The sequence below is a fragment of the Lithobates pipiens genome, unplaced genomic scaffold (genome assembly GCF_037356315.1).
Source record: "Lithobates pipiens isolate NorthernLeopardFrog02 unplaced genomic scaffold, aLitPip1_a1.2 Scaffold_18, whole genome shotgun sequence".
Lineage (NCBI taxonomy): Eukaryota > Metazoa > Chordata > Amphibia > Anura > Ranidae > Lithobates > Lithobates pipiens.
Genome location: NW_027507758.1, coordinates 634,633,143 through 634,647,586, shown reverse-complemented (window position 1 = coordinate 634,647,586; position 14,444 = coordinate 634,633,143). Strand labels below are relative to the sequence as shown.

Here is a 14,444-nt window from a genome sequence, read left to right as displayed (position 1 = left end):
TATAAAATGTACAAGGGTAAATAAAAATTGTACAGATTATTATCTTTAAATGATTGGTAGGTAGTTAGGTAGGAAATACAATGAAAACATTATCAATAAAGAATTAAATATATTTATTAGTTTTTTTTTTTTTTTTCAAAAGTTACTACTATTTGGTTCTTTATGTTATGGGCATGCTGGGGAGGCGGGAGTGGGCGTCTTAAATGGATGGCATGTGAACATGCAAGCCTGAAATAGAAACGAGAACTATGCTTGTTCTCGTTAGGTGACATGGTGAAAAAGCGACAATGCGCATGCGCGATGCCGCTAAGCCTCAAGGGAAATGTAGTTCCTTTTGATGCCGTGACGTCGCTTTAGTGAATGCGCTCCAAAACCCGGAAGTAGAGGAGAGAATGAATAGAGGAAATGATAAGGACAAGAAATAGCATACTAATTTAACAGGATAATACATATTTTAAAAGGAAATAACAAATATATTCAATATCTTTATAGCAAAGAGATCACTTATAGGCTAAAAAATGCTATCCTTTAGAACCCCTTTTAAGTGGTTAAACTTCCCTCATTTACACACAGAAGTTCATTCCTTAGATCTAAAGGACAAAACATTACAATGTTTATACTTGGGTGCTGAGGAATGTTGTCATACTTAGCAGACTGCCAGTTTTTTTTTTTGACAGCTGTCGGCTTGAGCAGAGAATTTTCTGCATAGAAAGAATCAGAAAAATGCTTTGTTAGGATCACGAGCGGGAAAAATCGTGATCTTGATTCTTAACGATTAATCTTGCAGCTCTAGTTCTGAGGGATGAAGGGGAGCTGAGGGGTCTCTGAGCACACAGTGGAACTATAGGACTCTGGGAGCCTCTGAGGAGGAGGTGTAGATGAAGGACTTTGGGGGCCTCTTAGGAAGTAATAGGGCTGAACAACTTCAAGTGGTTAGGGGTCTGAAGGGCTGTGGGGGGCCTCTGAGGGGGTAGTCAGGTTGCAAGGTATCGCCGGCCAAAAGTCGGCATGTTCCCCTTCCTGGGCATCATGATGACCCTACATTCACCTCACAGCATGGCCTCAGAGCAAGCAAGTCAAATGAAGGATCCTATTTATCATTCCTTGTCTGCAGATCTAAAACGAATCAAAACCAGTTCAGGAACCAAACAAACCCAATAGAAAAAAAGGGAATTTATGATCCTGCAGGCCAAGAGGGTCCCGAGACCTCAAAATTGTACTAAACCACTAAATTGTCCAGACTAAATGTGTTCACATGGGGGGCAGATGTTCTTAAATGTACAGCAACCCTCCTATTACCCCCTCTCATCCACATCCTATTATTGTGTGACCAATACCATCCAAATAATTCTTACTTTCATTTCCCAAAGTTTTCCGCCTACAAGAAGACCTGTATAGATCACATGACGGCACCAATGAGGATGGAGGAGGACCGGAGTCACATGACTGAGAAGATACTAAACTTCACCCTGGAGATCATCTACCTGCTGATCGGAGAGGTGAGGAGGATTCTGGGAGGTCACATGACATCACTCTTATCTCTATTAATAAAACACAGACCTGACCGGAGAGGTGAGGAGGATTCTGGGAGGTCACATGACATCACTCTTATCTCTATTAATAAAACACAGACCTGACCGGAGAGGTGAGGAGGATTCTGGGAGGTCACATGACATCACTCTTATCTCTATTAATAAAACACAGACCTGACCGGAGAGGTGAGGAGGATTCTGGGATTCTAACATGACATTCCTATTGGTTCCTCAATACAGAGATTTCCTCTTGTGAAGTCAGGTGATCATATGACCATCACAGTGCCTCCATGTGACTCCCTAAAACCTGAGAGACACAACATGGAGAAGATTCTAGAAGTCACCAAGAAGATGATGGAGCTGCTGACAGGAGAGGTGAGGAGGATTCTGGGAATTCTGGGACATTATCCAGTAACAGACAAGGGATGTGTCTGGATGGTGACTCTATCATTGTGTGTGTCAGGTTCCTATAAGGTGTCAGGATGTCACTATGCCTCACCATCATCAGGTAGATGAGGAACAATCACTGATAATATCATTAGGATCTGTACATTATCTGCATTGTTACCATTGATGTCATTTTTATTCTATATTCAGAGTGGAAACCTGAGAGCTTCTAAAGTTGAGGTTAAAGAAGAGATAAAAGAGGAGGATGATGAGGACGGGGTGATGGAGGAGTCTCTAAAAGAACACAAAGATCTGTACCAGGACACCATGGTGGAGTCATCCAGCTACAGAAACCCACCAGAGAGATGTCCCCGTCCTCTGTATTCCCGGGATTCCACACAGGAAGATCACACCATCCCCCACCATCATCAGGTAGATGATTGACAATTATTGGTAGTTCTGATTTATACACGGCATGATTGTTACAATGAATGTTTTATTATATATTCAGATTGGAAACCCCGGGGATTATAATATTGTTGTTAAAGAAGAGTATAAAGAGGAGGATGAGGAGTATGGAGTGATGGAGGAGTTTCCAGGAGGACACAAGGATATGATGGAGCCACCAAATACCAGGAACCCACCAGAGAGATGTCCCCGTCCTCTGTATTCCCGGGATTCCACACAGGAAGGGGACACCATCCCCCACTGTTATAAGGTTGGTGGAATGGTGCATCTAGAACATGGACTCCTAGAGACGATGTGTGGATTTTCTATGTGATGTCACAATAATAAATCTTCTATCTTACAGATGATATTCTCTCTCATTTTCTTGGTTTAGAGTGGAGATCCAATCGATATAGAATTTGAGGTGAAAGCAGAAGAAGAAGAGAGGTATGTGAGGGATGATCAGCAGTCTATGGTGGAGGATGGAATAACGGGGACATTTATAGAGGAGGACACTCCTACAGAGATCAGCACAGGTGGGTCATTAACACTAAATACATTCCTCCACCCATACTGCTCACTGATTGGTCCAGAGTAGGGCGGGGGCTGGGTGATATCAGCCTGTAATCCCCTGGTCACTTTCCTGAGCTGTGTTCCCCGTCCTGTATTCCTGGATTTCTCTCGGATAATCTTCCTCTTCTGTGCTGCAGACACAATTTATGTATCTAGACTGGATTTATGGAGATTCTGGGGTTCAACTGGCAGCAAAATGTTAATTTTTACCATAGACGTTACTAGTCACCTGGGGTATGTGCTTTGAGTTTTCTACTCAATTCCTGGGTCTACCAAGATTTCTGACAGAACAATCTTTCCAGGGTTACTTGTTCTGTTGTCTGCTGGCTGTGCCGGGTGGAGGGATATGTCTGTATAGTCTCAGACCCAAGTCACTGAGTGCAGTCTCAGGAGATGGGAGGCAGCGGTGTGGGACCTCTGCAACTTGTCTCATGTAAACATTTAATCTTCCACTGATTATTGAATACCAATATTATTAGTCCAGATCCTTACACTGTATAATTTATATTGTACATTACATATGCCTGACCCCTGCACTATATACTCTATGCTGTACATTACATCATTCTGATACTCTACAGTCCTATCTGTTGTATCTTATACAATATGTTGTACATTTCATAGTCCTGACTAGGGATGAGCTTCGTGTTCGAGTTGAACATACGTGGCCAATCATAGCTCAGGCTGTGTAGTACACGCCCCACACTATATAAGGCCGCCAGCACGGCGGCCTTGTGTAGTGTGTTGGCATCTGTAGGAGTTAGTGGGTGTTCTTTGTACCTTCAACACAGTATACACCGTTCGTTATTGGCCGATTTTGCGTTCTTGCTCTTCTGTAGTGCAGTATACACCATTATATCCACCTATATAGCTAGCTATCTTGCTCTTTTTAAATAGAGCTTGCAGTCAGCTTTAGAAGATTGTGCGTGCTGTCTGCGTGCCCTGACCGCAGAATACACCGCTATATCCACCTATATAGCTAGCTATATTGCTCTTTTTAAATAGAGCTTGCAGTCATTTGTAGGAGATTGTGCGCGCTGTCTGCGTGCCCTGACCTCAGTATACACCGTTATATCCACCTACATAGCTCTTCTCTAATTGAGCCATCTGCAGGAGTGGGTGTTGTGTGTGCCTCCAGCACAATATACACTACCCAATTGCTGGTGTTCCCATCTCCCTTCAGGCCATTACCATGTCTGGAAGGCCAGCAAGGAGAGGCAGACAGGCGCGAGCCGATAAAAGATGGCAAGCAGGCTCTGTGTCTAGAGACAACAGTGCTGGTCGTGGACGCGGTGCATTGTCATCATCAGCACGTGGCCATGGGACACGCTTGTCCTTCTTTTCGGCAGCTGGAAATGTTGAGCCGCAACATCCCGAAGACTTGGTAGAGTGGATGACCAAGCCCTCTTCATCCTCCTCATCCTCTCTCACCCAGGCTCAGGGTACTAGCAAAGCAGCTGCCAGCGCATCGTCTTCCCTCCTCTCAATGTCATCATCAGTGACTCCTTCCCTAGACCCACCAAGTCCTCCTGAGGAGTCTCCTGAACTCTTTGAGCACAGTGTTGGGTACATGCTCCAGGAGGATGCCCAGTGTTTTGTAGGCTCTGATGATGATACTCAGCTAGAGGAAGGCAGTAGTGTGAGCGCAGAGAGAGGGGTTGCTCAAGAAGGACAGCAATCTGGCAGTCATGTTCCACAAGCTGCAGCATACTGCCAGGTTTGCTACAGCGATGAAGAGGGAGGGGATGATGAGGGCACTGACTCCACGTGGGTGCCTGGTAGGAGAGAGGAGGAGGAGGCACATGTCCAACGAGGCAGGATGCCCTCCGGGGGCCAGCTTAGGGGCAGCACACCGACTGAATCACACCGCAGAGCTCCGCCTGTGCAGGGCGCTGCCTCTGCACGTTATTCTAAAAGTTCTTTGGTGTGGGCCTTTTTTGAGACGAGTGCATCAGATCGCACCGCTGCTATTTGCAACATATGTCTCAAGCGTATCTCACGTGGCCAAAACATCAGCCGCTTGGGCACCACATGCTTGACCTGCCATGCAGCTCGTTGGCAAGCGTACCTCAAAGGCCCACACCAAAGAACAAAGCGGACCTCTCCTTGCTCCTCATCAGCTGGGATCTCCAACCCCACTAGACCTTCAGTCCTCTCTGAAACCTGCTCTGAGAGGAATGAAGGTGTAGAATTAGGTGTGTCACAGCCAAGTGCTTCCGGGAACTCTGCTAGCAGTACACCCACGTCCGATTATAGCAGGCAAATGTCCCTGCCCCAGCTGCTGGACCGGCGAAAGAAGTTCACTCCCAGCCATCAACATGCCCAGCGGTTGAATGCTAGTTTAGCTAAATTGCTAGCCCTTCAACTGCTGCCTTTTCAGTTGGTAGACTCGGCCCCCTTCCGTGAGTTTGTACAATGTGCGGTTCCTCAGTGGCAGGTCCCCAAACGCCACTTTTTCTCACGGAAGGCGATTCCGGCTCTCTACCAGCATGTGGAAGGCAATGTCCTTGCCTCACTGGACAGGGCGGTCAGCGGTAAGGTGCATATTACCGCTGACTCATGGTCCAGCAGGCATGGACAGGGACGTTACCTGTCTTTCACGGCCCATTGGGTCACTCTTCTGGCAGCTGGGAAGGATGCAGGACCAGGTGCAGTAGTGTTGGAGGTTGTTCCGCCACCACGCCTGCAAAATACTACTATTTGTTGTGACACCCCTCTCTCCTCCACCCCCTCCTCTTCGTCTTCCATGGCCTCTTCCAGTGCTCTGTCCTCAGAACCAGCGGTGCTCTGCAGGCGTTCCAGGGGCTACGCAAGTACGCAGGCAAAAACTATGCCACGCCGTGCTTGTGCTGGTTTGTTTGGGGGACAGGAGCCACACTGGGCCAGATGTTTTGTCAGCTCTGCAGGGGCAGGCCGAGAGGTGGTTGGCGCCACGCCAGCTTAAGCCAGGAATGGTTGTTTGCGACAATGGCACCAACCTCCTCTCCGCCCTCTGACAGGAACAACTGACCCATGTGCCCTGTGTGGCTCACGTCCTTAACCTGGTGGTGCAGCGGTTCTTGGGCAGGTACCCGGGCTTACAGGATGTCCCGAAGCAGGCCAGGAAAGTCTGTGTGCTCAGCCAGCCTGTGCTCGGCTGGCTGAGCTCCAAAAGGAGTTGAACCTGCCCAAGAACCGCCTTATATGTGATATGCCCACCAGGTGGAACTCAACGTTGGCCATGTAGCAGAGGGCTATCAATGAATACCTGTGCGACTACGGCACCAGGACCGGGTCAGGGGAGCTCGTTTTTTTCTCACCACGCCAGTGGGGCATGATCAGGGATGCATGCACTGTCCTGTCACTGTTTGAGGAGGCCACAAGGATGGTGAGTAGTGACAGTGCATGCATCAGTGACACTGTACCTCTTGTCCACCTCTTGGAGCATACGCTGCGTGGAATAATGGACAGGGCACTTGAGGCAGAACAGAGGCAGGAAGAGGAGGACTTCCTTGCCTCTCAAGGCCCCCTTTATCCAGACAGTGTTCCTGCTGTGCCACCCATCACACAGGAAGAGAAGGAGGAGGAGGAGGATGATTGTTTCAGCATGGAGATGGAGGCTGGCACTCAGCATCAGCAGCAGTCTTTTAGGGATGATTTACAGTCCCAAGAAACCCGTGGACTTGTACGTGGCTTGGAGGAGGTAGCTGCGGATCATGTTGTCCTTAGTGACCCAGAGGACTCCGGACCGAATGCCTCAGCTAACCTACGCTGCATGGCCTCCCTGATCCTGCAAAGCCTGTGGAAGGATCCTCGTATTCTTCGGATCAAGGAGAGGGACCATTACTGGCTGGCCACTCTCCTTGATCCACGGTACAAGGGTAAGGTTGCCGACCTTATCTTGCCATCGCAGAGGATGAGACATCTCCGGGAGGCCTTGCAGAAAGGTCTGTGCAACGCGTTCCCAGAGACTGGGAGGTTACAAACTCCTGGTCCTGGACAACGTGTTGCTGAGGCATCGGTCAGAAGGAGCGGTGGAGAAGGTGGCCGTCTGATCGATGCGGTCAGACAGTTTTTTAGTCCGCAGCCCCAAGGTATGATCGGTTCCAGCAACCATTGCCAGCGTCTGATTTACATGGTGCAGGAATACCTAGGGGCAAGGTCAGACTTGGACACCTTTCCCACTGAAAATCCTCTGGCTTACTGGGTCTTGAGGATGGATCACTGGCCAGAGCTTGCACAGTATGCAATTGAGCTACTGGCCTGTCCTGCATCTAGCGTTCTTTCGGAACGCACCTTCAGTGCTGCTGGTGGCTTTGTTACCGATCACAGGGTGCGCCTGTCCACTGACACAGTTGATCGACTGACCTTCATCAAGATGAATCAGTCTTGGATCACCCACAGCTACCAAGCACCTGAAGCTGATGTAACCGAATAATTTTTTTTGAAATATCACATCCCTTCAAGACTGCCTCTGCTGATGCTGAGTGACCTGTTATGTTGATTGTCTATCCTCTTCCTCCTCCGCTGATATGTTGGAAGAGCATTTTTGGTTCTGGGTGATGCCACCAGCCCAATTTTTCAGGGGCATTTAAATACAATTTTTGATGCAATGCTTTGCAGCAGGGCTCATTCCTGCACCACAACTAGAGTATATGGGAAAAGTTTGCAGTGTCGTGGCACCAGCACCAGTGCCTAAGGCCCAATTTTTCTGCCCCTGTTCAACAGGGGCATGTAATTACAATTTTTGATATAATATTTCACAGCAGGGCCCGTTCCTGTGCCCACCCAGAGTAACGGTGTGGACTTATAGTGTTGTGGCACCAGCACCACAACCACCAAAGGCCCAATTTTTCTACCACTGTTCAACAATGGCATGTAATTACAATTCTTGATATAATCGTTCACAGCAGGGCGCTCCAGCGCCCACCAAGAGTCACTTTGAGGGCTTACAATGTTGTGGCAACACCAACACCTTGTTCCGCCATTTCTGCAGAGCATATAGGGCAGGCCCCTGCTTTCAAACATCCAACTTACAAACATCTCCTACTTGCAAACGGAAGGAGACAACAGGAAGTGAGATGAAAAAAGGGGATGGACGGCAAAACAAATTATACAGGGGTGATAACCCTTCCCTATGTTTTCCAGAAAGCTTAAAAATAGATTTTTTGAGTGGAGCTACACTTTAAAAATGTACCAGTTCAAAATTTCAAACAGATTCTACTTAACACAACAAACCAAAACACAGTCCCTGTCTTGTTTGCACCGCCTGTATACTGCTGTTCTGAGTATATAGGGCCTGGGGGCCACACGTCTTTCCTTTTTTTAATATGGGTACGGGGTTCCCCTTAATATGCGTACAAGACCCAAAGGGGCTGGTAATGGGCAGGGAGGGCTATCCATGCCATTTTTCTCAATGATTTTCATCCATATTGCAGGAACCAGATATAACATTAAAACCGCAAGCAGTTTTAAATGACGTTATTTCCGTTAAATGTCATTTTGTGCAGGGACTGTTATAAACACGGGAAACACGTGGCACTTCACAGGCATACTACAGACACCCCCCCAGGCACGATATTTAAAGGAATATTTCACTTTTTTTTTTCACTTTAATCGTCATTAAAATCAGTGCTCCCGCCAAAACGGCCATTTTTAAAAACGTTTTAAGCATTGATCCAAGTCCCCTGGGGCAGGAGCCAGGTCCCCAAACCCTTTTTAGGACAGTATCTTGCATATTAGTCATTAAAATTAGCACTTTTAATTTTGAACGTTTGAGTCCCATAGACTTCAATGGGGTTCTAAAGTTCGTACGAATTTTCGGTCCGTTCGAAAGTTCTGGTGCGAACCGAACCGGGGGGGTGTTCGGCTCATCCCTAATCCTGATTTCTGCTCTCCCCTCTACTATATATAAAAATAATATGTATTCTCTTTTTGATTCCTACCAGCTGAACATTAAATATCTGATGATGTGATTGGAGCACAGACTTTTACATGTTGATAATAATGTGATAACATCCTTAGACTTTGGAACCTTAACCACTTGCTTACTGGGCACTTAAACCCCCCCCCCCCCCCCCCCCCTCCTGTCCAGACCAATTTTCAGCTTTCAGCACTTATGCCCTTTGACAATTGCGCGGTCATGCAGCACTATACCCAAATGAAATTTTTATATTTTTTTCCCCCACAAATAGAGATTTCTTTTGGTGGTATTTGATAACCTCTGCGGTTTTTATCTTTTGATTAATAAAATTGGAAAAAAGACAGAATTTCTTTTTATTTTTTTTATTTTGTCTTAAAATTTTGCAAACAGGTAATTTTTCTCCTTCGTGGATGTACGCTGATGAGGCGGCAGTGATGGGCACTGATGGGTGGCAATAATGGGCACTGATTGCTTACACCAGCCTTTCTCAACCTTTGTCAACACAGAGGAACCCTTGAAATAGTTCTCCAGTCTCGAGGAACCCCCCGCTTGAAATGAGAAATCTACAACTCATGATACATTAGTGTGATGGTCAGTGGGAAGAATGGTCCTTACACTTGCGGTCATTGGGAAGAATTACCTATTTACAGATAGTTAAAAAGGTCGATGGTATCAGTGGGAACTTATCTGAGAGGCAGAAATTTCCCAATGTTGAAGGAACTCCTAGCAACCTCTGGAGGAACCCTGGTTGAGAATCACTGGCTTACACTGATAGGTGGCACTGATTGGCACCACTGGTGAGCATTAATAGGTGGCACTTGTGGGCATTGATAGGTGGCACTAGCAGGTGGCAATAACAGGTGGCACTGGCAGGGGGTACTGATTGGCACAGTTGAGGTGCATGTGTTCCTTCCTCTTCGGCACCGATGTCCCTTTAACATAAGTCGGTGATCGGCTGTCTGCTTTTTTTTTCTCCTTGCGCTGTCAGCGTGAGGAGAAAAAAAAAATGATTACCGAACTTTTGTTTAAATCATGTGATCAGCTGTCATTGGCTGACAGTTGATCACATGGTAAGGGGACAGGACCGACCCCTTACTCAGATCGGTGATCACTCGAGTCGCAGGGATCGTGCACAGGGGAGGACGTCCTATGACGGCCTCCTGGAAATTGAGGTCTGCGCTGTAGCCGTCATTTGGCTATGGCCCGGACCTCAAATGGTTAAAGGATAAGTTCACCTTTTTGTAATATGATACAACCGTATTCAGAGTGTAACATGTAATGGCGCGTACACACGATCGGAAATTTTTGTCGGGAAAAAGCGCAGTTGGTTTTCCCCTTAGAAATTTCGCTCAAACTGTCTTGCCTACACACGGTCGCACCAAATTCTGACAGTCAATAACACCGCGACATGCAACAAGTTTTAGGGCACTATAAAAGGGAAGTTTTAATGCTTCTGAGTATGCGTCAAATTGTTTCCGAGCATGCATCGGGATTTTGCGTGTCGGAATTGCATACACACGATCGAAAAATCCGATAGAAAGGTTTCCCGTCGCAGAAATTTAAGAACAGGCTCTCAATCTAAAGACCGTCGGAAACGCCAACAGAAAAAGACCAATTGGGCATACACGCGGTCGGAAAATCCGATGAAAAGCTCCCATCGGACTGTTTCCATAGGAAATTCCGGCCGCGTGTACGCGGCATTACTGTTTCAACGGACCACGCCAATCCCCTGTTGTGACAGCGAGCGGGGAATCTTCTTTCCACACCCACTATCATAACTGCAACCAGTTGTGGATCGCCCACCACACATTTACTGTGGCGGTGCTGCAGCTCTGCGCCAGATTACATGCATAGTACGTCATCTGTGCTGCCGTGTAGGGGGCGCACCTGGCGCTGATGTGATTTTTGGTTCAGGACCGATCAATTTCCAGATCTAGCCCAATCATTTATGGCCTGGACTTGCTGATCGGTTCTGACAAATCACAGCACCTCCTGTGTCTGTGTTTACAATACACAGGCACAGGAAATGAAGTTGTCTTCTGCCCTGGAGCCCTTTTTGGATCCAGCGTGAGACGAGATAACATCCACTGGGAGTACAAGCACTGCACTGACACCAGATGGCATATTTTAGGCACATTTAACCCCCTGATCACCTCCACAGTTAACTCTTTCACTCCCTGTCAGTGTTATTAGGTACAATGTACAGATTTTTTTTTACTGACCACTGTATTAGCGTACCCATGATTAAAGTGTTACTAAATCCACAACAGTAAAATCAGTCTGTATGTGCAGTAAAGCATGCTTGTTATACTCACTGTGGAACCTAAGGGGTTAATCCTCTGCATTGTGTGAAAAGGCTGTTTTTATCCTGTATGCACAGATCCTCCCCCTCCCTGCAATGTCTATCAGGGGGAAGGCCAGCTAATACAGGCAGGGTAGCCGACCTGCACATGATCAGTTGTGTCTTTTATGCTGCAGAGAACAGTTTCTTGTTCTCAGAGCTAGCCAGGTCACATGATGTTGATATCACACATGTGGGCGTGTATACAGGCTGCAGTGGAAATCTCCTCCTTCCTGAAACTCAGCACTGAAGAAACTCTGCAGTTTATGATGTAACCAAGGTATACAGATCATCCAAAAAGGTATATAGTGGCAATATTTTAATGTAAAAAAGATTCATAAGCCGTGGGGGGGGGGGGGGGGAGTGGATTAACTATTTTCATATTGCTGGGTTTAGTAACACTTTAAGCTCCAAGGGGGAGAGCAAAACGCGTTGAGGGGTGTGCCTGTCAGCAGCCCAGTCTGTGGTTGCCATTCTCACCATCACACACTCACCGGGGATTCCTTCCTTTCCCTCTCCAGCCACTGTATTATATAGTTGAAATAAAGACACAAGTCCATCCAGTTCAACCAAATAAATAAATAATAATACAATCCCCTATACACGATCCTTCACCCACAGTTGATCCAGAGGAAGGTGAAAAAACCCCAGCAGAGCATGATCTAATTTGCTCCAGCAGGGGGAAAAAATATCCTTCCTGATCCCCCAAGAGGCAATGAAATATTCCCTGGATCAACTTTACCTATAAATGTTAGTACCCAGTTATATTATGTACATTTAGGAAAGAATTTAGGTATTTTTTAAAACAATCTACTGAGCTGGCCAGAACCACCTCTGCAGGGAGTCTATTCTACATTTTCACAGCTCTTACTGTGAAGAAACCTTTCCGTATTTAGAGATGAAATCTCCTTTCCTCCAGATGTCCTCTGTGATGATCTTAAAGCGAATAACTCAACACCAAGTGCACTATATGGACCCTATATATATATATATATATATATATATATATATATATATATATATATAATATTATATTATATTTTTTCCCTAAACAAAATCTTTTATTGAACAAAAAGAAGGAAAAATACATACAATAGGCTTTTTGATAAGCGTCAAGCATAGTAGACAGTATTACTTATAGGAGGTATATACCAACATCTCTAAATATCGTATGTATTTATATGCGACATTATTACTAGTGCCATTTATAGTTGGTCGTATCCATGCAGTATACATGTTATGTCGTGATAAGCACCTCCTCCGTTTATTATACACAATTTGAGGGGGTCATTGAAAATAATAATAAAAAAGAAAAGCAACAGATACAAGCATAGAAGGCCTAGAGATCATGATATATCTTATCCCGGTCAGATGCAGGTTTCAGGGGCTTTAAGCCACCCGTCCCATATCTTATCGTATTTGGACGGACATCCTCTATGAGAATAGATACGTTTTTTTTGTAGGGTAGAACATTATTGACTTCCACTATCCAATGTGAGAACTCTGGTGGATTGGGTCTCATCCAGGCTTTGGCTATGACTTTTCGTGCCGAAAAGAGTGCTTCATGTAGGAATATTTTTGTAAATTTGTTGAACCCTGTGTCCGAAAAAAAAAATTCCCAGGAGGCTTTGGTTGAAGCGTTATAGGTGATTGTGTCATGCAAGAACCGCTTGTTCCCAGAATGTCTGGATTTTGGTGCATTGCTACAATAAATGGAAAAACGTGCCCACAGCTAGGCTGCACATTAGACAGGTGGCCAGTTGGCTGTTCTTATACCTAGAGATTCTGAGTGGTGTGAGGTAAGCCCTGTGTGTTATGAAGATTTGGGTTAGGCGGTCTGACAGTTTGGGGGACACTAATTTGCATGTATCTAGGGCATTACTCCATTCGTCATCTTCTATATTGCCCATTTCTCCCTCCCATCTACCACTTATATATTTATACATGGTGATCATATCCCCCCTTATATATTTATACATGGAGATCATATATCACCCCTTAATCTCCTCTTCTCAAGAGTGAATAAATTCAGTTCCTCTAATCTTTCCTCATAGCTGAGCTCCTCCATGCCTCTTATCAGTTTGGTTGCCCTTCTCTGCACTTTCTCCAGTTCCCCGATATCCTTTTTGAGAACTGGTGCCCAAAACTGAACTGCATATTCCAGATGAGGTCTTACTAATGATTTGTACAGATGATATCTCTCTCTCTGGAGTCCATACCTCTTTTAATACAAGAAAGGACTTTGCTCGCTTTGGAAACCGCAGCTTGGCATTGCATGCTATTATTGAGCTTATGGTCTACCAAAACCCCCAGATCCTTCTCCACCATTGATTCCCCCAGTTGTACTCCCCCCTAGTATGTATGATGCATGCATATTCTTAGACCCCAAGTGCAGAACTTTACATTTCTCAACATTAAACCTAATTTGCCACATAGTTGCCCAATTAGACAGAGCATTGAGGTCGGCTTGTAAATTGGAGACATCCTGTAAGGATGTTATTCCACTGCATAGCTTGGTGTCATCTGCAAAGACGGAAATGTTACTTTTGATCCCAGACCCAATAACATTTATAAAGATATTAAAAAGTAAGGGTCCCAGCACTGAACCTTGGGGTACACCACTCATAACCTTAGACCATTCAGAGTAAGAATCATTAACCACGACTCTGAATTCTGTCTTTTAGCCAGTTTTCTATCCATTTACAAACTGATATTTCCAAATCTGTAGACTTTACCTTACACATGAGCCGTGTGTGCAGAACTGTGTCAGATGCTTTTGCAAAATCCAAGTATACCACTTCAACCACCACCCCTCTGTCCAAGTATACCACGTCCACCGCCATCCCTCTTTCCCAAGTATACCACGTCTACAGCCACCCCTCTGTCCAAGTATACCACATCCACAGCCACCCCTCTGTCCAAGTATACCACATCCACAGCCACACCTCTGTCCCATGTATACAGCCACCCAAATGTCCAAGTATACCACATCTATGGCCACCCCTCTTTCCAAGGTTTTACTTACCTCCTCATAAAAAGAAATCAGGTTTGTCTGACAACTTCTGTCTTTCATGAATCCATGCTGTCTGTTGCTTAAAATATTTTTTTCCTGCAAGAACTCGTCTATGTGGTCTTTTAATAAACTCTCCAGGATCTTCCTGACTATAGAAGTTAAGCTAACAGGTCCATAGTTACTTAAAGTAAAGACTTTGATCCCTTTTAAATATGGGCACCTGCGCCAATCCAGTGGTACTATTCCCGT

The 14,444-nt window shown here is 45.7% G+C and overlaps 2 protein-coding genes across 5 annotated transcripts in view; one reads left to right on the top strand and one right to left on the bottom strand.

Moving 5' to 3' along the window:
* The window catches only part of LOC143989539 (uncharacterized), a 427,264-nt gene that overhangs the window by 79,678 nt on the left and 333,142 nt on the right, over window positions 1-14,444 (top strand). For 2 of the 3 annotated variants that reach the window (XM_077489700.1, XM_077489691.1), the window contains exons 1-2: window positions 150-1,499; window positions 1,773-1,907. The exons of the other annotated variant lie outside the window; for it this stretch is intronic. In XM_077489700.1, coding sequence (XP_077345826.1) covers window positions 1,404-1,499; window positions 1,773-1,907 — 231 coding nt within the window. In that variant the 5' untranslated portion in view covers window positions 150-1,403. Of the gene's footprint in view, window positions 1-149; window positions 1,500-1,772; window positions 1,908-14,444 lie in introns of those variants that run through there. 3 annotated transcript variants of the gene reach the window in all.
* Window positions 1-14,444, bottom strand: part of LOC143989627 (uncharacterized) — a 111,132-nt gene that overhangs the window by 28,021 nt on the left and 68,667 nt on the right. The window lies entirely within an intron of this gene.